General features: G+C 44.1%; 1 protein-coding gene across 6 annotated transcripts in view; it reads right to left on the bottom strand.

The window, feature by feature from the left end:
• pisd (phosphatidylserine decarboxylase) overlaps positions 1-20,939 on the bottom strand; it is a 30,508-nt gene extending 9,569 nt beyond the window's left edge. Inside the window, exons 1-3 of one of the 6 annotated variants that reach the window (XM_042058719.1) lie at positions 20,838-20,939; positions 20,173-20,243; positions 16,711-16,888 (exon numbers count right to left, since the gene is read on the bottom strand). In XM_042058719.1, the coding sequence (XP_041914653.1) occupies positions 16,711-16,888; positions 20,173-20,210 (216 nt within the window). In that variant the 5' untranslated portion in view covers positions 20,211-20,243; positions 20,838-20,939. Of the gene's footprint in view, positions 1-2,070; positions 2,237-7,802; positions 8,676-10,254; positions 10,465-15,637; positions 15,718-16,710; positions 16,889-20,172; positions 20,244-20,837 lie in introns of those variants that run through there. The other 5 variants (XM_042058716.1, XM_042058718.1, XM_042058720.1 and 2 more) reach the window with 5 other exon arrangements.
• Positions 20,940-23,613: the final 2,674 nt, after the last annotated feature.

Raw genomic sequence — 23,613 nt, 5'->3', positions numbered from 1 at the left:
AAACATCCAGCAGTAGCTATATATAGCTGGAACATAACAGAGGAAGAGAGCGAGGAAGAGAGAAAGAGAAAGAGAAAGAGAGAGAAGGAAAGAGGAGAGAGTGGGGGTGTTGGAGCTCGATAAGAAAGATAACTGGACGCCAATCTCACACTGAAGCCCTGGGATTATCGCCAGATTAAACACTTCTCTGAACTGGCACTTCATAACAGCTGTACATTGTTGCCCTGCTGCAAAATGACAACGCGGGTGACAGAAGTTATCCCTGGCACCCTGGGAGGGTCGTAACGGTCTGGTAGTGTAACCAAACAACATACTGAGAGCGGTCAACTGAACAAACACTGACATGGAAAAACGACACGACCTGCAGTCTTTCTAGAATCATCATGGCACTGTGACCATGGTAGCCCATGGTATTGTAGGCAACAGAATGGACATCATCAGGAGGCAGCTGCTGTCGATATTGAGAAATCGCCTAAACTTTAGTTATTCAGAGGTGTTATGTAACCTAACAATGAGGCTCCGGCATTAGCATTCAGGGCACAGACGGAGAGTGCCAAGTCAGGGCATTCCACAGCTGGCTGGACTGGAAAACAAGGGGATCATGGGAGCTGCTACTGATAGAGGCGACGAGATGCATATCAAGCGACGTGGGGGGTGGTGGGGGGTGGAGACCATGGAGGTACAGCCGTTAAGCGCCCGTGCGGCGAATGCTCGACGTCCAGTCACCCCCTTGCCATCTCCCCCACCCCCAACCCCTTCCACAGTTCTGTCAGAGAAGAAAGGAGGTTAACAATCCGTAGAGGAAGCGGCATTTGTTGAAATGCCACTGTACGGTACCGCACCGGCCTCTCTCTTTCTCTCTCTCTCCTGCTCACTCTCCCTCCCTCTCCCTCCCTCTCTTTTTCTCTCGGTCCTGAACTCCGGAACGAGGCCGCAAACAAAAGCATTCCACAGTAGTGTGTTTGTGTCCGTGGAAACAAAGGGGCCCTTTTCAGAGAGGCGCCAACCCTGCCTGGCAGGGGCATAGGCAGGGGCTGAGCTCAGGGCTCTGTGGTGCGGTGGGCGCGAGGCGAGAGCCGCCATCTGTGCCCGCCGGTCCGCGTCACCCGCTGCACAACATTGCACAAACACATGCCTCCATATTGCCCGCTCGCACAACGCCCCAAACAGGAGGAGGGCTGGAGAGGAGAGGGCAGAGGGGTCATCCGTATGGCACCACCAGTGAGAGACTTACAGGGGTCAAAGCGGGATTCCTCAAGACGCCAAGATGCTATCAGTGTGCGGTGTCCTGCATTTCTACAGCACATGATGCCCTAAAGCCTTGTTCACATTGCCAACGATAATTACAACAATTATGAAGCTTTCGTTTTAGCTCATGAAAACAGAAATGACCACACTGCACTGCACAAGTACATGAAGATATGATGAACAACATTGCTTGTCATCACTTTCAGAGTGATTGTGTGAACACTACAAACCCATTAGCCAATCAGAATCCATATTTTAAAAGGCATCACATTAAAAGCATTGGTCAGTGTGACTGCTCACATCATTATAGTTGACATTATAGTTATTTTTTAGCAGTGTGAACGGCATTCAATCTTTAGATTATGACACATTAAGCCTCCTCAGTAAGTCATTCCTAATGTAGATTAAATGAAAACACATCAATTGATTTTCCCATTGCTGTGTGCATTATGTATGAAAACAAGTCTGCAATCCCAACTGTGATCCCCAAACACTGATGTTGATACCCTCCTGGATCAAAGCAGAGGGGTGTTTCAAAGTCATTTCAAAGCCAGTCAGTGCAGTCAAAACAATAAAAAGCTGCCCCAACATTCACTTAAACACTCTGCATCAACACATATGACCTGCATTGCAGGGCTTCCTAACATGTGTTCAGCTATGGGGTACCTCTGGATGCTGAGATGCTGTTAACCAAGTCTCTCTCACACACACACACACACACACACACACTTGATGCGTGCCCATGGGAGGAGGGGGAGGGGGGGGCAACCACAGCCAGTTGTGCCCCCCAGGACTAAGAGTTCTTTGCCCGGGGATACTTACCCTACTGGTAGGGCGCCAGCCCACCTTGGCCAGGGGCTTGAGCGCGGCGAAGGGCAGGATGTAGTAGAGGAAGGACAGCGGCCATGAGCGCAGGCGGGTGGTGGGCCGGGACATGCAGCTCAGCTGGCCCAGGCGTCGCCGTAAGGCCAACTGGGGGAACTGCAACCTGCGCAAGCGACATGGGCACAAGAGGGACCGTCAGCCCAGGTGGCCTGATGCCACGGAAGGGCTCCCAAACACACATGCACACACACAGGAACACGCACAGACATACAGACGCACGCACAAACACACAAAGGTGTCCTCACAAAATGAAACGACGGACACACACACACAATGATATCCACACAGATTATAAGGTAGACTACCATACCCATACACACAGACACACACACACACACACACACACACACTGATGTCCACACAGATGATAAGGTAAACTACCATACACGCACACACACAATGTTGTCCACACATATGATAAGGTAAACTACACACACATACACACACACACACACACAGACAGACAGACAAATGCACAATGATGTCCACACAGATGATAAGGTAAACTACCACACCCACACACATACATGTACACCCAAAACCAGCATTACAAGGTAACCAAGAACACATCAAACACACACACACACACACACACACACTTTGCACTCCAATAAAATGATTCAAATGATGAAATTAAAAGTAAGATAGATAGAACACAGACAGTCAGACAGTCAGACACAACACTTACATAACCAGGAAAACAGAGAGAGAAAAGATAGAGAATAACACTCCTGAAGACTTATAAATTATTCACACACATCCGCCCACACATACATACACACACACACACCTACGAGAGAAGCATGCCCAACCTCCCTACTGAGTCAATGGTCAGGCCAGTCCATTCCTCTTTATTTCTCCCTAACTGTAAAAACCCTTCATCAGTTCCAGCTCTTGCATTCAGTTTGGACATTCTCTGCCACATCCCTGCACTTCTATACTCAGAGACGCCTTTCTCCTGGGGCTCACACACACACACACACACACACACACACACACACACACACACAAAGAGAGAGAAGAAAGACTCACAATTTCCATAAAAACGACACACAGAGGTACATGCAAAGTGCTTTGTGAGACACGCAGATGAAGGTTTCACAAGCAAAGTCTGTGCTGTGTTCACTCTCACACTTTAGCACTGTCACACCGTCACACTTTAACATTTGTCACTTTTCATGGAGCTCTGTTTAAAAGGAAAAAAACTCACAACTTGTACTTGACGCCAAGGAGAGATTTTTGTTTTTTCTTTCAGAATCGTATGTGTCGTGCAAATGTTTTCACTCTGTTTAAATTCGAACGAAGCAACCATTTTCTAGTATTCTAACCTGCTCGTTAACACACAAACATCATTTGTGCCATCTGAAAGATCAGAAATCGATGTACTGTAGCATATAACACACAAATCACACACAATGATAGGTGTGGCAATTCAAAATGTTTGTCTGGGCTACTCTAGAGCAGTGTCAAAATCACAGACCACGTAGCTAAAAAAAATAGTAGACCTACTTCAACAGTATATTACACAATAGGCCTACTCACTGAACCACCTTGGTTAATGTCTTTGCACCTTGCTTATTGTCTTTGCACCTTGCTTATTGCTTATGCTTATTGCTTATAGAGGATTCATATAATTTAAACTGGCGTAGCTTACATAGGTAGTGTTGCAGAACTGTTTGGATTTACATACAAGTTGGTTCAATATTGCAAACAACTCCTCATCTATATTATATTTTACCACATCTGTTCGCGGACCACTTGGGATAGCTTGCAAACAACCAGTGGTCCCCGGGCCACACTTTGAGAAACACTGCTCTAGAGCTTAGTTAATGTGTTCCGTGGGTTCTACTAAGGACCCTTCATCAGCGGTGCTGAACTAGAACTTTTAAGGGGATCATCTGTGGATCATCGGTGGAAGAACAAAACTAAATTTCCTCTGAGACCGTACATGAAAATGGAAGTAGTTCCAAGTAGTTATAGAGTAGCCTCTATACCAAATACAAGAGAATGAGAGACAGAGAGAGAGGACACAGAAAAGAAAAGAAAGACAAAGAAAAAGAGAGCATGTGTGTATGTTTGCATGTGTGTATGACTAAGTGTGTGTGTGTGTGTGTGTGTTAGATTGAGAGCCATAAAGGGAGTGAGTGTGAAAATCCATTCCCCCCGTTTTAATATTATGCCTGACTGCTTTGGAAAATCCGATTGGTTAAGGCTTCAGTGGCCGCGCTGTGTCGGGCATTCATCACAAAGAAAGGGCACAAGTAGGGCACCGCTGATCTGGTCAGAGAGGCGACACACCGGCGATTCTGGACAAAGACGAGCCCAACCGAGCCAGCCAGGCCGTCGTCCCCGGCGACCAGCCAGCCTGGCTGCAATGACGGCATAGTAAACCAGGATCCGAAGCGCTGGGCTACGGGGAAGAGCCACCACGCGCAAAGCCCCCCATCGGAGAACGGTGCATTATTTTTAGCAGGAGCGGGTGTGAGGGTTGAGAGTGTGTGAGAGAGAAAGAAAGAGAGAGAGGGCTAGAGAGACTAGACAGGAAGAGTAAAAGAGAATGTGAGGAGACAGAGTGAAAAACATTATCCCAAGACGCTGTCGAGAAATGCTTCACGTATTTTGGTAGGGTGGTTTTGTGATGCTAAGTGATACATTGCACAAAGACTCTGTGTATGTGTGTATGTATGTATGTATGTGTGTGTGTGTGTGTGTGTGTGTGTGTGTGTGTGTGTGTGTGTGTGTATGTATGTGTGTGTAAGAGACAGAGAGGGGGAGTATTTCTACGAGTGAGCAGTGGCAGGCACAAACACTCCTGCGCATATACACTACCTGTGCTGTTGCAATCAGCTAAAGCCAGATTAGCCTTTGTGTGCCAGGAATGTGGGTCATATTTGGACCCTGCAAAAGTGATGAGCCAATGGCTCTCGGTGTTGACCTGGCAAGCACTACCGGTTAACCCTCCACCACCCCCCAAACCCCCACCCCCGCACCACCCTAGTACAGTAAGTCCACTGGGTGGCCTGCTAGACGCAGCGGGGGATAACTTTAGCACTGTAAGACACTGTCCACTCTAATCAGGATGAAACCCGGCACCAGGGCCACCCACAAAGGACTTAGACACCGACACCTGAGTGAGCAAGAGCCAATCAGGGCATGTGCTTAACTATTAACACACACACACACACACACAGACTAAACTGCATTAGATTTCTCAGGTTTGGTGACAGCCAAAGATATATGAATTTGTTCGACTGGTGAACCCTGCTACCAGAATCAAATGTTAGTGGATACTTTTTGACTGGTGGATCCCAACCTAAGCCTAAGTCTCCTTCCAACACCAGCTCAGGTGAGAGAAAGAGATTGCCCCACCGGCTAATTACCTGGTCCGATACTTGGACTTAATTTCCTGGTCGTCTGATCTCTCTCAGGTGACATTTAATGATCAGACGATCAGACCGTTTTGACGAGTTTATGATGCACCTCCAGCAACATCAAAATGACTTAAGTCTATTCTAATCTACCATCATCTGATGCAACATCAAAAAAACCTAAGCCTGATGCTATGCAGTTGTTTCCCAATTAACTGAACTAATTCTGATGGCTGTTTACGGGGGGGGGGGATAAGACTGGACGCCAGGATCAGTGTAATTGTCTCCGAGCCGCATTGATTTGGCACCGGCATCGCGCTGTTGCTGTCGTCCAGGGCCCAGCCTTGGCGGAGCGCCAAAGAGAAAGAGGCCACGTCTGAAGACGGCCTTCACTGGAAAGGACATCGAGCCCCGAGATGCAGGACAGTGGCACGGTGCCTGCCTGCTAAATTAACGGGCCAATCTTTCATTCGATACGCTCTATATATCACACACACTATATCACTCACTAGCACTGGATAAAGGTGCATGCTAAGCAAATATCACAAAGCCCCAAATATCTTTTATATCTCTGGTATAAGATGGGTCATACTATTACATTATATTTTAGACTATTCTCTGTCTGTTAGAAGTGAAGAAATGACAAGGCAGCGATATATACTTCACATCTGTTTACAAAATATTTATATTAGAAATCATAAATTGGGACGATCATTTGAATCAAAAAAAATTTTCCTCCTCCTCCTCCTATCTATACAGGAATCCAATAAGTCATTGGGAATGCTCTATGTTTTTGACATAGTTACGGTAGAGCTAACTATGTCTGCGATGTATCTAAATATAGACTTCAGTTTTGGTGTATGAACTAATCTGCAAATCACAGAGTCATTTTCATGTGGAGGATGAATTTGGCTACGATCGCACTCCCTCAATGTCCTCTCTCTTTCTCACACACACACACACACACAAAGAGCTAAACATCCCTGAGAACCACAGCTAGCATGCAGCCTCTGACACATACATACGAACACCCAAATGCTAAAGCTTCTGCCGGAGTCTGCCTAAAAATACAGTCATGGCACCCACTCGGTCAGAGGCGGAGAAAACAATAACATAACCACGCAGTGCCTCAGTGGCATGTGGTGCTTCTCTCTCTCTTTCTCTTTCTCTCTCTCTCTTTCTCTCTCTCTCTCTCTCTCTAGCATCATGCCTCCCCCCTCACTTCTTCAATGCGGGCACATGCTGGCCAATCACTGGCTGCAGAGCCTCCTCTCCCGGCTCCCCTCTCTGCCTCTCACGCTCGGGAGAAGTGCGTGGCATCCACTCTAGTTGATGCGCGCGCGCACACAAACAAACACACAAACACACACACACACACACACACACACACACTTGCTCTTTATATTATTATATGTGTTCTCTCTATTCTCTGCTGTATTTTTCCCCCTCATTTTCTCTCTCTGTTGTCTCTTGGATGCTGGGAAGCTGGTGGCCCACTTGCACCCTTCCGCTCTCTCTCTCTCTCCCTTCCTCTCCCGGCAACCCTGGCAGAGGCTTAGAGGCATTACTCTGCAAATTAGGCCAAACACTGGCTTTGTGCTGCGCGCTTGGGACTTGGCTGAAAGGCAGAGCAAGGCAGCGGCAACAACAGCAAGAGAGAGAAACAATTCAGGACAGAGAGAGAGAAAAAAGAAAGAAAGCAAAGCTTCACACTCACACACACACACACACACATACACACACACTAACACACACAGTAGCACAGTGAGCACAGTCACTCAACAAATAGATGCTATATCAGGACAGCCTGATATGATGCTGCTGCTGTTCTACCTACACTCAGGGGTAGCAGTGTTCACACACCAGCTAACCTGCTAATGATCAGCCAGTCACCCAGCAACCTCCCCCTTCCCCCCTATACAGAGCCCCCTGCTCCCTGAGGAGATGTTAATCCTCCTGTCTTTTCTCTCTCTCTGTTTCTCTCACTCACTGTGCATATTTCATTCATTCTCCCATTTCCACGCTCTCTCTTTCTTTCTTTCTCTCTCTCTCTCTCAGTGGCAACACCACAATCGCCCAGCACCACCAAATCCATTCCACTGAAATGGATTCCCGTCAGTCAGGCAAGAGCTCTCACTAAAACCACAAAACCGCCAGCCTAATGTAAAACCTGTCTCTCTCGCTCACACACACACACGCACACAAAAACACATCTCTCTCACTCAATCACTCACTCATTCTCTACTTCTAGATCTACTTCTCTATCTATCCCTCTCTCTCTCTCTCTCTCCGGGCCCGTACCTGAAGCGGCTGCGGGGGTTGGCACCGGGGCCGCCCCCCTGGGCCCCGCCAGCCCCCGACTCCCCCGCGGCGCCCCCCCTCGCGGAGGCAGCGGTGGAGGCCAGCGGCCGGAGACGCCGCACATCAACCCTGACTCTGTGGAGGTTGTAGCAGGACGGCCGGCTTTGCAAAGGCCGGCAGCATCTCACCATTTCCCCAAGCTCCGCGCCGACGACTGCCGCTGCAGGCTGCCCTGACACATGGTGTTTCCGTCTGAAGGGGGTTTGCTTTTGCCTCTCTTTCTTTCTCTCTCTCTCTCTCTCTCTCTCCTTCCCTCTCTCTTTCTTCTCTTCTTTCTTCTCACGAACTCGTCAGTGTATCCGCAGTGTTTGCCGCTCTGGTCTGTTCACACGATGGCTTCCCTCTTCCTCTTGTAGCCTCTTTAGATCCTCCTCTCTTCCCGTTCTCTCTTTCTCTCATGCGTGTGTTGCTCCCTGTCAGCGAGGCGAAGCGGTGCTCTGTCGCGTTGTGCTGCACACGCTCACGGTCTCCAGCGCTGGCTAGCTCTTGGCCCGGCCCCCTTTCCCTCGGCTGGCTCGTTTTGGCGGACGCTGGGGCGTGACGCGGCTAATCCCAGATGCACGCTCCTCCTCCGTCTCCTCCTGCTCCTCCTCCTCCTTTCCTCTTGTCGCCCTCGTCGTCCACCTGCTGTTGCTGCTGCTGCTGGGAATGTTGTGGAAAGAATGTCTCTGGAAATGCCTTGGCTTTTTGGGATTTTTTTAAAAATCAGGAAGCTTCTGGAAGGTGCTGGAAGGTGCAGTGCTGTGCTGACGGCTGCTTGTGGAGTTGATGGTGGGAGGTGGTGCTCAGGGCCTCTGCTGTGGGGGATGGGAGCTTTGTGGAGAGAGACAATCCGGTCAACGGTCGCTCCTGTCTGAGTCCACCCCCTTTAGGACAAGTACCCCCTCTTTTTAATTTATTCCACTCTACATCCCCCTCTCAATTTGGGCAAAGCAGATAATTGAGGGGAAATACAGAGAATTAGCCAACCCCCACCCACCCCTAAAAAATCTATCTAGCACTGACCTTATTCGCTGTGCCATTTGGAAACACCCACACACAGTACACACACATATCTCTCATGAATTAATTTGCACAAAACCATCCTCTGCCCCCTTCTTTGTACTTGTACTCTGCACAATGACAGTAAAGTTGAATCTAATCTAATCTTATGGCAATGTGCCACTTCAAAGCAGTCAAACTAATTCAAATAGTGTTGATCAAATGGAATAATGCAGAGCAGCGCTGACACTGGTCTTTTACACCCCCCCCCCCACTGGTCGTAATTCTCAGACAAAATAAAAACAATAGTGATTACACTGCTATATGCCCTTTCTATAATAGTGGTAAAAAAAGCAATCACAACTGGATGCTTCAGTAACATAAAAAGTGATTGCTCTAGGGCCTGTGGAACGGCCCAATCAATATGATTAATACTGCTGACTATTCCATCTACCCAAGAATCAACCCATTCATCACATATTACACAGAAATGGAATGGAATAAATCAAAGAAACCACATAAAACTGCAAGGACAAGACAGAGACTAAACTCTCAACATGTTCAAGGACAGCTCCTTGTGAAATTGGCAGCAGACATATTTCAGTTCATATGGCAGACAAAAGATAGGCAAATGTTATTCATTTCTGATATGATGATCGGGTTCAACTGGAAATGTGTCAGGCACAAAGAGAGATATTAGATTTAGTCCAATTGCTTTAGTTTTGACATCAATTGGGATTGTGCTGAGTCATTAGGAATACATTTTAATGTGGAGGGATTAAAATCAAACAAATCTTACATCTACACATATTAAAATCGAGAACATTCTAAATGTTACGAGTCCAACAACGTGCAGAATATAGAAAGTTCTTTAAAACTTTTAGATGACAACAACACAAAAACTGTTGTATTCACTTCATCATTGTCCAGTTTATTTTCCTCCAAATTAGACCGTGCAAATGGGCCCATTATCACAGAACTAAAAAAAAACGTCACATGCGCCTCAGTCGTAGAGTAGAAAGAGGAAACAGGATGTTTGTGGTTTCCGCAGCAGTCGACAGCAGGCTATCTGTCGTCTCCTCATAGCCATCAGTTTCAAATCATTAAATTGTCAATGAGCAGATAAAACTCTTGTCAAAACAAACAGACACTAGCTTCTTAAGAGAAAACAAAACAAAACAAAAACTCAGTATGCCTCAGTGGGATATCTATCAGAACCCGTATAATTAACAGCTGATGTTAACTGTCCTTACCGTAAAAGAAATGGACTTCACTACGTATGACAATTATGCCCATCAATCTGTCTGCCATAAGAACTGCCAATACGTCACACATAGCCAACATAACATAACTACTGTATAATTATAACAAATGGTCAAAAGTTTTAAATGGGTAAAATAGATAGACTCACTGATGGTGTGCCGTGTAACCGCTCCCCTCACGCTGTGTGAGAACTGATAATGAGGAAGTGTTTGTCCTCCTCTTCCACAGACCGTTAAAGCTAAAGGCTAGTCTGACTCAGAACTCAGTAAACGCACAACTGCCTGCGCACACAATGGGTGCCAAGGCCCTTTAAGGGGAGCCTGAGCGGATGTGTGGAGTAGAGTGAGTGAGAGCGAGAGAGGGAGAGAGGGAGAGACAGAGAGAGAGAGTGAGAGTGAGAGTGAGAGAGAGAGAGAGAGAGAGAGAGAGTGAGAGAGAGGGTGAGTAAGCAAGAGAGACTGTGTGTGTGTGTGTGTGTGTGTGTGTGTGTGTGTGTGTGTGTGTGTGTGTGTGTGTTTGTGTGCTCTTACTAACTAACTTACTACAGCCAGACAAAGTGCTTTCTGGGTTCTGGGATGTGATGTCAGGATAGCAGTTCAGAGACCTTATTGCTCAACACAGAGTTGAACTGTGCCGACACTGATGCAAGAGATACATGCATAAAAGTGAAGAGATATGGAAGGAAGCTGTAATGGGGGGGTGGAGGTGGAGGGCAATTTAGGCGTGAGCACATAGGAGTACACAAAGGAGTGGTTGTTGTCTATTACAGTGGTTCTCAAACTTTTCACAGTGATTACCACCTCAGAAAACTATTGGCTCTCCAAGTACCACCATTATGACTGCCATTAAAATACAGTAGCGTAGGGCAATTTAACTACATATTTTAACTTTATAGTAGGTCCTCTGCAATGTCTGCAGCAAGGAATTTGCATATCTACATCTAACATCTGTCAATCAATTAAAAAAAATAATCGATTAAAAAAAATAATCTAATTAATTACATACTCTGTGATTAATTAATCTAAATTAATCGCATATATACTTTTTGCTCTGAAAGTATTTTAAATATTTAAATTTAAATGAATCATTGAATAATCAGCATTAGTGACATTAAAGTTCAAAAACTCTTTTATTATTATTTTCACTGATCAAATAATTGCTATAATAATCTATGATATGACCTAATATGCTGAGGAAATAAATTCAAAAGTTTTTTTTCACATACAAGGCATTTCAGGCCACAGATATAACCTAGGGGACACAATGAAAATAAATTAACACTCCCCTCAGTGTCAACACTTATTTCTTTGCATTGATGTGCGACTATAGAGTTGAAGAACTCCGGTGATATGCAAATTCCTTGCTGCAGACATTGCAGAGGACCTTATTTTTAACACTTTATTTTTATCAACACCATCAGGTCGTTTTTTTAAAAGTAAATGTTCCAATCAATGATCCAGGCAGCACGTTTTCTTCTTTCTCCTTCATTTTACAGTCTAATTTTTACTGACTAGAACGGCTCGGGGTCAAAGGTCATATGGAATCGATTAATCTGCACTATTTTTTTTAATCAGTTATTTTTTTCTCAAATTAATTAATCAAAATTAATCAGTTATTTTGACAGCCCTACTTTATAGGCCTACATAGACAAAAACTATTTTTAATTTTTTTTTAAATGATATATTTTGATATAAGTGATTATTTTGTCTTCCTGAAAAACATCTTGGAGTCTCCCAGAGTACCACTATAGAGAGTCCCCGTACCACAGTTTGAGAACCACTGGTCTGTTACACAGAATAAAACTGGTCATAATGGTCAGCAGCAGTCTCAATGGCAGGTGCTCAGTTGTACTAGAGACTGGTCAGTCTCTAGTGCAAAGGAACAGGTGTGCTCAACTACAAAATGAAATTCCCTCTTAGAGTGCGAGTTCGAAAAGACTGTGAAAATAAAGTTTAAAACCGAACTCTGAAGCGTTATCTTTTGATAAATCTTTACTGGACCATGTCAATAAGCATACTTGTTTTGGCCCTAGGCCATCATCAGTACGTTTACTGAAGACAAACAAGAGCTAACACTTGAGAGCACTTCAACTTTCATCGTTTTCACAGAAATAGTCTTCACGCACACGCGCACGCACACACACACTCCTGTGTCCTGAAATGCATGGCACGCAGGAACCACTAAAAAGCTTTCGAAGGTCTTTCAGCTCTCCAATCCCACAATGCATTTGTGAAACATACATTTTGCAAGCCATTTCACTAATGGTCCCCTGAGATTTGCCGGGCCATGACACGACACAGCATGAAGGCCAGCTAACACTCTGATCTGAGCTGATATAATGGGTGTTCCCCACCTCACATGTGATTACGTAACCCGATGCATACTGGAAGCTGCGATGAGATCATACTCAAGAGGATTTCATGAGGACAAAAACAGAAAAAATGCACAGCTGCAGTCGAGAAAAATGAGTTACATCCCACTCTCTGGTCCATTTCCACCGACTGGGAATGGGTTCCATTCAATACTGGCAGAAATGTGAGCCGGTCCGCTAAACAGTACCAAGGTTCAAAGAATCCTGAACAGATATCGTACAACATCTTGTTCTTTGCTGCAGGGAGGGATTAATACTATAATATAGTACAATTGTTTACTCAATTGTAAATAATCACGTTGTGTCTGATATCACTTTTATATTTTACCAGCATTTGGCTGGTGGCTGGGGCTAATTTCCATCCCTGCTCTGTTGTCTGAAAAGGAGTGGCCAGTAAGTGGGCTTGGTGATGGCTAGGGCTGAGCAGTTGGGTGCTTCCGTCCTTAGTGCCGCAGTAGCTGGATGGAGCGCTTTTCATGCCTCTGTCAAGAGCGAAAGACTGAGCGTGTGTGTGTTGTGTGTGTGTTGTGTGTGTGTGTGTCTGTGTGTGTGTCTGTGTGTGTAGCAACAGCCGACTCATTACCATGCTAGGCCCAACGCGTCCCACATTCACTCCAAGAAGAAGCCCGTCTATTATGTGTGCATCTGTGTGTGTGTGTAGGCCAATGTGTGTGTCTATGTGTGTGTTTGTCTGCATGTTGCCTACTTTTGTGCTCCTAACTGTTCTTGTGCGTGTGTGTGTGTGTGTGTGTCACAAGTGAGTGTTAGTTAAAATTGTGTTTGTGTGTATGTGAGAGAGAGAGAGAGAGAGAGAGAGAGAGAGAGAGAGAGAGAGAGAGGAGAGAGAGAGGAGGAGAGAGAGAGAGAGAGAGAGAGGAGGAGAGGAGAGAGAGAGAGAGAGAGAGAGAGAGAGAGAGAGAGAGAGTGTGTGTGTGTGTGTGTGTGTGTGTGTGTGTGACAGGTCACAAGTCACACAGGTGGCCTTGGAATGTCTCTTCTGCCAAAAAACCAGCCAGCTAGCCAACCAACCGACAGCACACCCACCACAACACCATAGCACTATATCCACATAGCACAAGACAGATCAAGAGTACAGGCAGAAGAGGCCACGTTGGAGGTGCACTATTTGCCGTGGATCGGCGTCCATTGTGTGTGCAGATAAAAGGCCCTGTGGCAGACCAAGGGAAAGCCCCACTGACCCCTCCTTCCTGCCGGGCTCAAACCAATCAGAATAGCCTTTACACAGTGACATAGTGTCACCCCACTCTCAGGTCATTCCAACACCTACTACAGTAGCAGAAAAAAGACCGGCCAAAAAGGAAGCTTGATTTGGGAGTTTGAACTCGACTCACCATCTCCATCTTGGGCCCCAAGTTTGGCAGAAGGCCTGCTGAACTAGGGCACTGTAGAAAATCCTGAGGCCGCATGTTTGTAAGGACGAAGAGTCTGCGGCAGTTGTTAAAAGCTGTGTGCATCCCGTGATGAAGCTTTGGTTAGAAACTGAAAAAGTTCTGTGTCTTCGTATACTGACAGACTGTTTTCGCAATGTACTGATAAGTGGATATTTTTTTTTTCCAACCAAACCTTCCAGAATGAATCCGTTGCTTAGCCAAAGGTTAGAAATAGTTGCAGCACAATGTTACTTCATCGGCATGTTTAAAGAGAAACAACAACGATTCCAGGCATGCAATGTCTCCAAGCTGAAATCTTGCTCTTTGAAAAAGAGTTACTTCAGACTTATTTCTTAATATGTCTGCTCCATCAGTAGCCAGCTGCTTAAAATAGGCCATAGTTTCTGTCTTGTATCTCACCAAGGTGAGATTAAGTATAATTCTTCACAAGTGCAGTGTGTCAAAAATGGCACTTTTTATTGTTCTATTTAGATTTACATGTATTGTTCTATTTACATTTCATAATCAAATCATAAAATACAATATTTTTAGACAAACAGAATTATGAAACTATGTTTCCTAAACAGCCATCACTGCTGGCATCTTGTGTGTGTTTTAAAAACTATTCCATTGCCTTTCAGAATTAAACAATTACAATTACACCAAAGTGGTCAAGATGCACAGACTGCACCACAATGTGGATAAATGATTCTTCTTTCAGGTTCTACTTGCAAGACATTTGACTTACAAGATTATTGTAAGTTAAGACATACTTTCAATTTGACAACAAAAGCTACAGAGACATTTAATTCCATAGGATAATCAAATACTTGCTACAGAACAGAGTTTTGGTAAATAAGAATGGGTGTCACAGCCACCTGTGTCCTCTCTTGTGCCGGAGTGTCTTCCAAATATGTTGTTCTGTAAGTGGCTAACCTAGATAAGAGGGAAAACTCCGATCTAAAAACAACCTAGGGTCTATTTTTGGATGATACCGAGTGTAAACTTCCGTTGGGGACCAAAATGATGTTAATCGGAGGAAACTTTTTGAGTACACCAAGGAGAAATCGTTTTCTAAACAGTTCTCATGTGGACGAGGCCTAAGTTGATTCAGAATCAATGGTAAGCCTCCTAATAGAAGAGCCCTAAGGCTTTACTCTCCGAGCAAAACGAAGCCCCTGGACTCTTATATTAGAAATCTTATCACTTACTCAAAGTTAACTTGTTGTTTTTGTAAACCGTGCTTATCACTAAGTCATGCTGTTGGTCTTGTTTTGAGAAAAGGTCAACTCATACCAGTGACCTGACCATCACAGAGAATCAAGTTGACCACAACATCCGTGGCTGATGTAATCCTTTGTAACTATGCTGGAATAGGTTTGTATCTGTGTTTTGAGAACCAACAGGGAAAACTCAAACAAATGTGTAAGTGCCAACAACAGAGTCGTGTCGCCAATCAACGTTGCAATCCAAAGTCCAATAGGGTGCCCAAAATACATTCACCACTATACAGTCTGTCTGTTGCAATAAGTTTCCCACAATAAATACAATAGAGAGAATCTCTTAATGAAAATCCATTATCAGAAAAAGTAAAATCAAGCAAAAGACAAAATATGCCCTGGGCATTTAAACAATGGCAAAGTTATACACTAATCAGCATATTAATAAAGACTAATACTAAACACAGCAAAAGGCACCAAAACAGCTTAGGGGATTGTTGGTCAATTTAAATGACAAATGGAAAATAGTTTTAAACCTTTCGTAATTACCTTGAATTTGAAGAGAACTTATTCTTCTCTCTACAGCACTGATGAAGCTTGCATGACAGAAACATTTGTTTTGATGGTGAACTTGAGCACATTTCTGGAGTGCTGGCCTTTGCGCACAGTGTGGGCTTTTCCTAATCTCACCAGTGGGAGACATTTATAGAACATGCAAATCATTAGGCTATTTCAAGTTAAAGAGTTAACAGAAAAGAGGGCATTTGAAGTTGACACAGGCCAACAATGTCTTGTCTTCTGATGTAAAAATTATACTGCACATTTTTTACTTGATCTAAAATTATTACCTGATGATAAATTCACACTGAGATACATCCTGTGACAAAGTTTAAATGCAGTGCTTCAAGAAAGATGTGATGACTGTAGACACGTCACTCATTAGAACGCTGTATGCAAAACATCTCTAACGGCAACATTCGTAGCAACAAAGATAAACACAGTTGGTGAGAGATGAGGACAGTAATCCACACACACACACTTTTTACAGGGAAAGATTAAACCATATTTGCTTTTCAGCATGCACCTTTCACACTCCAGTAATTTCTAACAACCCCAAGTATCATATTGAACCTGAGGAATGAAACGCTGGACGTGGACAAACAACACAATCAGTCAGTCAGTCACTCCCACATCATCACACCTGAACTTCATTCAGACTCTCTCTCTGAGCCACTGGCTCCACACTGATCTCAGCATCCAGAGAACTCTTGGGACCCCTGAGGGGTGGGATGGGATGGGGTGGGGGGATGGGGCAGAGGTGGAAGGTTGGGTGGTGGTGGTCCTACCAGAGCTGTGCAGGTTAACACCACCAAGCATGAGGTTCACCAGGCAGGGGGGGGGGGAAAGCTCGGCGACTTTGTTTGCAAAGCATAGCTGACTCTCAGAAGGATCCATTCCTGAAATGTGGTGAATGCTAGGAACTGTGAAGGCTCCACAATGAAGATTGGGTGAAATGTAATAGAAGCTGTAGCAACATGAGCCCATTTCCCACAAGTTTTTGGCAAGAGTTGATGGGCCTCTGTGATGGTGGTGGTGGTAGGGGCATTTGATTTTTGTCCTACCTGAGCTTCATTTGCGATCCTGGGCGGCAGCTCGATGCCCTGCTTCTCCAGCTCTCGGTCCTTGTAGCGCCCGTACTGGTCGTATCCCACGTAGCCACCCCCTGTGGCTATTAGGAGGGGCAGGGGTCGAACTCGAGCCTGCAGGCCAAGGGAAGCTGTGTTCAGACGCCCCCCCTTCCTACAGACAGACACAGAACATCACGCTGAGTGAGACATGCCAAGGTTCTTTTTCTAACATCACTGACATCATTCAACTAAATTAACATCTAACTTCCTACAGATAGACACGTAACCATCACCCATCAAGTTCAAGCGAGTGTGAGCGTGTGTGTGTGTGTACATGAAATTTTGTGTGTTTAAACTAACTTGTGTGCAATGCTTCCATAAGACAAGTCTGCAACAAGAGAAAATGGATGCATGTCTGTACTAATTTGTGCACATTGTCAATGTGCCCCAGTGTGTGTGTGAGTGAGTGAGTGTGTGTGTGTGTGTAAGAGTGTGAGAGAGAGAGAGAGAGAGAGAGAGAGAGAGAGAGAGAGAGAGAGAGAGAGAGAGAGAGAGAGAGAGAGGAGGAGAGAGAGAGAGAGAGAGAGAGAGAGAGAGAGAGAGAGAGAGAGAGAGAGAGAGAGAGAGGGGGATGGATTGTGAAATCAAGTGTCCTTGAGCCCAAGAGTCTCCTGACCCCCTACCCTGACACAAACAGGAGCAAGTGACTCCAACTACCCTGTTTAGGAGGACCTTGCAGGACCTTGAGCACTTTGGCTGTTCTAAGCAGAAAACAATTATGTTACCCATCTCTTCGCAAGGTATCATACCGGATTACGGATCTACTGGGGGTAATTTTAACTGGCAATGACAGATCACAACTATGCAGTTTTACATTCATTTCAGCAGCCTCTTTGGCACAGAAAGAAAACCCACATCCTATGAGACTGATGAAAGGCGAGCTATTTTTGCACAACCCTTGTTAATGCACTGCCACATCACAATGAGTTAAACCACATGCACTGACACATACCAGCTAAACAATCCAAAGTCATGCAAAAATTCAGAATGTATAGGGAAAAAGGGTATTTCAAAAGTAAAGAACCACAAATCGCTACTAAACCCATGTAATCTGATCTGAATGAGAATATGAATGTCTTCATTCACCAAGCCTGGGACTAGGCTTGATAAAAAAATTAACACACAGCCTTGCTATCTACATAAGAAGTTGATATTTCATCATGACTATCCAACTCTCAGGTGATGACTAGAATATTACATAACTGTCTATGTTGCTAGTCAGTGTTAAATAACTGGTATCAGCTCAGAAGAAGTCAAATCCCTTCTCATTCTTGTCTTACACACTGTTAAGCATTACAATTTTTCATTTACTCACGCTCTGTAGGTTGGCAGTGTATTGGCACACTCTGTAGATTCAGTGTAAGTTACTTGGTATTGATCCATCTTTTATTTTGAATCTCTTAGCAAAGCTTGTATCTAATTGTTCCAGTGGGATGAAATGAAATTGAAGGGCAGCCGTGGCCCACTGGTTAGCACTCTGGACTTGTAACCAGTGGGTTGCCGGTTCGAGCCCCGACCAGTGGGCCACGGCTGAAGTGCCCTTGAGCAAGGCACCTAACCCCCTCACTGCTCCCCGAGTGCCGCCATTGTAGCAGGCAGCTCACTGCGCCGGGATTAGTGTGTGCTTCACCTCACTATGTTTCACTAATTCACTGATTGGGTTAAATGCAGAGACCAAATTTCCCTCACGGGATCAAAAAAGTATATATACTTAATACTTATACTATACTTAAAATGTTTGGACTGATATATTGCCTACAGAGCATGCCATTTTGAAATGGAAAGAGATCTGTTAGATGTTAGGATCCTCAAAACAACAAAATGTCCCTTTTCTAGATTCTCTACTTCCTGGTTCCATAGTATACAAACTGGTGTTATATATAGATCCACATTTCTTTAGTTTGGCTATATAAACATCAACTAAGTTGTCTACAACACAAAGTGGAAATAATGTAAAGCTTGTTGTTGGCACCTAGATTCTGAATGGTCATGGTAGACTGGTAGGAAAACCATTTGATTGAATTCTCAGTAGCCTATTTCTATATGCTACGCGTTAAACAGTCTCATTCCACAAATAGCAAAGACAAAAGATTCAATGGTATGACCTATTTGATACCCTGAAAGTGTGTGCTTTAAAATTGTTGTTTCTGATGTTTTGATGGAAGTAAATTCTAGGAAACCAACTGAAGCGCCAGCATAACCATCTTCATGGACCCAGATGATAAAGTCAAAAGAAGATGATTAAAACATCCACCCCAATAGCCAAGTGCCCCCTAGTGGTTAAAAGAATAGAGTACTGTGAACATGTGACACTAAATCAGGACTTTCACCTGAAACTGACAGAAGCTGTTTGAAGCAGATATTAATAATGAAGCATTCTGCAGATACAGTCATTGACAAAAGTTTAAGACCACCCTTGAGAAAATGAATGTTTGACTTCTGAATGCAGGGACTGCATCAGAAATTAAATGGATCACATTGTAAATGTTGACCTATTGTAGTGTGGCAATCATGCAGGAAGTGTGTGTGTGTGTGTGTGTGTGTGTGTGTGTGTGTGTGTGTGTGTGTGTGTGTGTGTGTGTGTGTGACAGAATGTGAGGGGTAGACTAGGGGCCACTGGAGACAATGTTTTAGTACAATACAATTTAGCATTCAGATTGCATTTTAATATGGATTAATCAAGGCCAATAACAGTTCTGTGAAAGATGTAAACAAACTTAAAGGAGTATTCTGGCAATTTTTAACATTTTTCACCTGTTTCTCAAGGTCACCGAGTACTGTCATTACAAAGCCAGAATTCTCCTTTAAATGGTATCTTGTTTCAGATTATTCAAATACAAAGGGTTATATATGTATATATATATATATATATATATATATATATATATATATATATATATATATATGTGTGTGTGTGTGTGTGTGTGTGTGTGTGTGTATCTTCGCATGAACAAAGACTTTCAAGTGATGTCTCAAAATCAGCCCCAAGGTGAATTGGAGAGGATGTCAATAAACTAAAAAGTGTATCTGACATTCTCTCATAGTACGTAAAGACATTTTAAACACAGTGACAAAGACAGAACACTATGGAGATGTTGGAGATGCATTATCTCACAACATTTCTTGCAATTCCTTTGCATTTACTTGTACTATTTGTTTTTGCATTCCCTTGTAATATGTTAGTCTTCCCTTACAATACCTTTGCATTCCCTTGCAATAACGTTGGCTTTGTGAGGGAACGCCAATAGGGAGGGGATGCCAGACTTACTGCATGGGAATGCAAAACTATTGTGAGGAAATGCAAATGAAGCTAAAAATAAATTCCTACCATGATCCTGTAAAACACTGCCGAAATGGAAATGTACATTGATTGCCACAGTTGGATGCAACCCTCACCTCGAAAGAAAGTCCGTTCGGATCCACCCTGACACCATCTTATTCCCTGGGTTCTCAACAGTAACCAACAACTGCAAACGTGAAAATATATTAGTAATGCACAGGACACAATGATACACGTTTCATTTTAAGTACACCTAGCTAAACACAACATAACCAGTAACTGTAAACACACGCTATTTAGGGTTTATTAGAAGGGTAGACTTATTAGGGAAATTAAGAACCCAGGTAATGTATTTTAAATCCTCAATGACAGTAACTTCCGTGTGCTAAACGTCACTGCGCTAGCTATGAGTGAGTGCTAAGGTTGTTCAGAGAAAAACCTTTATCATAATGCTGACATGATGCTGTGTTTACGTCATCAATTCAGCACGGTAAATTCTTACAGCTCCAGCACATTTATCAAATTGAGCTGATTTGAAAATGATCTTGAGATTATTCCAAATTGCTTTAAGCAAGATGAGGACATCAGACTGGGTATTTCAAACATTGGAAGGCTGTCATGTAACTAATGATGACAGCAAATGCTTGCGCAACATACAGATTACAAGGGGTAGTCCTCTTGATAAACATGTTCCACTTCCTTACGAAGTTGATATAGCCTAGCCTACGTGACATATTCAAAACAAAACGTGTCATATTCAAGCATAAAAGTATACATTTACCTGTTTGTGCCGTTAAGCCGTGCACAACACACTTTTAGCAAGAGTGCTGACATCTTGTCTGCAGCATGTCAAGGCTCCTTCGGGTTTGAAGATGCTGTTGTTAAAATCCTTTGTCGCCATCTACTGTACTGGAGCGCCATATATTTCAAAAGTCCTCTGCTCCTAGAAATTTAGACGCACCCTGTGCAGTTTTTCTGAAGTAGGCCTACAATACAGCACAGTAATGTTTTTGTAAACAAATTGCACTCGTGCAGTAAAGTGCAGTAGTGTCTCATTTTCCAATAATTCCTCCAAAACTGCCGTTTTCATACTCAGAAAACAGTTTTGACACTTGAAGTAGAGCAGTTATTTTTTGTAAGGGAATGGCTTTTAACAAATAGCGATTGCATTATCCATGTCCATTTTCTGTCATGTTTCACATTAAGGACAAGGCACTCAGTAAAACAAATAATGGCAAACCAACCCGAAAAAACAACCCAACACACATCTAACATGCACTTGCACTTCCTTTCTCCCCTGCTTCATTCTCCTCCTACTTTGACTAGGTTTGACTAGGACTTCTGCACTCGTATTATCTTATAATCTTATTCTCATTTCTCATAGTGAACATATAGTAGTATTTATTGTTACCTAAGTTCTCCTTTGCAATTTAACCCACATTGTATAAGTTGCTCTGGGTTCAAACCTCTGCTAAATTATTATTACTTGTATGATTTCCCTTCCCATTCTAATTAGAACACATGGGAATGCCTGTGTCCTCCATGGGAGTGGCCATGCCGCCATAGCTGTGCCTGGGACCCCTGTGGCTGTGCCCTCATCTGTGCCCCCAGGTGAGAATGCCTGTGGTCATGGCCCTTGGACAAACCCTGGGAGTGGGTATGATTGAGATAGGCTAGGAGAACAGAGAGACCGCTGGGAGTCAGCTTCATCAAGTTACTAGAACAGCTGAATACCTACAGAGCAGAATGCTGGATTTCAATTGCAATGTGCAACCAGGACCACTAGGAGGTGATATGTATACACTATGAAAAACAGCTTCTTTGAGAGCTCTTTTGCCTGTACATAATCTGTGATTACATACAGTGACATATTCCAGCACATCAGAAAAATATTTATTTATCTTATTCAGAAGAAATTTATTCAGGGCTGCTGTTTGATATTCTGCTGAGAGTTCATTCTGTTTGAAACTCATTTCTGGGACTGGGAGTGAAGCAGTGACTGAGAGGGAGAGAGAGATAGATCACAAAAGAGTTCTGTTGTACAACAAAAGCACCATTAAAAAATAATGCATGAAGTAACGAAATAGTGTCAATATAAAATAATACTGATGTCTGAGGATGCAGTGGTATTGTGGATGTTTCAAAGTAAAAAAAGTTAATTCGCCTAGTCATTCTCTGAGGCTGGTATCTGTTCCTTTGTGGGTACAGGTGGGGTGAGGGTGATGGCTTTGTGTTCAGCTCCAGTGAAGGAAGCTTTACTCCAAGTTTTACTGGGGCAAACTGTTGAAGAGTCCTGATCCAAACAGACAACACAGCGATGGTGGCGTACATCAACCGCCAGGGTGGCCTGTGCTCTCCGCAGCTCTGTTGTTGTGGACACTCAAGCATTTGTTGCCACTATGTGCAATGCTTTTGCCTGGTGCACAGAATACCGACCCAGACCTATTGTTCAACCCACACCAGTCAGAGTGGCGTGGCACCTGAACCCTATGGTGTTGTTTTGGTGCAGCACAGGTCAACCTGTTTGCATTGAGAAACACTGCCTACTGCGAGCTGTGGTTCTCGATTAACAACTCTGCCCCACCGCTAGTGCTGGATGTGTTGGCGCAAATGCTCCTGTACGCCTTTCCCCCATTTATGCTCATCCCCGCACTGCTGGATAAAGTATGCTCGGATGTCCACTCCGTAATCACTCACTGGCTGAAACAGCTATGGATGTCAGATCTCAGGTCGATGTTTCACGGCCAGCCATGTCAGATGCCAGTGCGCAGGGACGTCCTGATAGGCGCAGGGGTCAATATGGCACCTAAAGGCCGAGAGCTGGCATCTTAACAGCCAGGCTCTTGAATGGGCAAGACTTGGCTACAAGGTTTGGCATGATCTCACACCCCTACATTCCACTTCTAAAAGAAACAGAAAACAAAATAAAGGTATTCTGACAGGACTTTTCAAACTGATATGAACACTGAGACCAATGGCAATAATAAATATGAAAAAATATGCAAACATTGTTTATTTACCAGGAGCTTCGGCTCGTTAAAATAGAACCCTGAATGTGTATGTCTGTGCGTGCGTGTGTGTCTGCATGTAGTTGTGAGAGTTAGTGTATATGGTCTGTGTGTGTGTATCTGCATGGGGTGTGAGAGTTAGTGTGCATATTGTGTGTGTGTGTGTGTGTGTGTGTGTGTGTGTGTGTGCAGACACACACGCACGCACAGACATACACATTCAAGGTTTCTTCCTTGGTAAGGGAGTTTTTCCTTGCCCCTGTTGCTCTTGGGTGCTCCTTGTTGGTGCCCCCCTCCCCCACCTTTCTTATGCAGCCCTTGCCACTTAATCTACTAAACCCCTCTTCTACTGCACTTTTTACCCCCCCCCCCCCCCCCCCCCACCCAATAAATGCACAAATAGGCTGACACCAGACATAATTTCTTACTTCCAGTAACTATATGCATGTGACAATAAACTTCCTTGTATCCTTGTATCAGGGTTCAGGGTTCTATTTTAACGAGCCGATGCTCCTGGTAAATAAACAACATACAGACACAAACACACAC

Source organism: Alosa sapidissima, chromosome 13 (genome assembly GCF_018492685.1).
Source record: "Alosa sapidissima isolate fAloSap1 chromosome 13, fAloSap1.pri, whole genome shotgun sequence".
Lineage (NCBI taxonomy): Eukaryota > Metazoa > Chordata > Actinopteri > Clupeiformes > Clupeidae > Alosa > Alosa sapidissima.
This window is presented reverse-complemented; position numbering and strand designations above follow the sequence as displayed.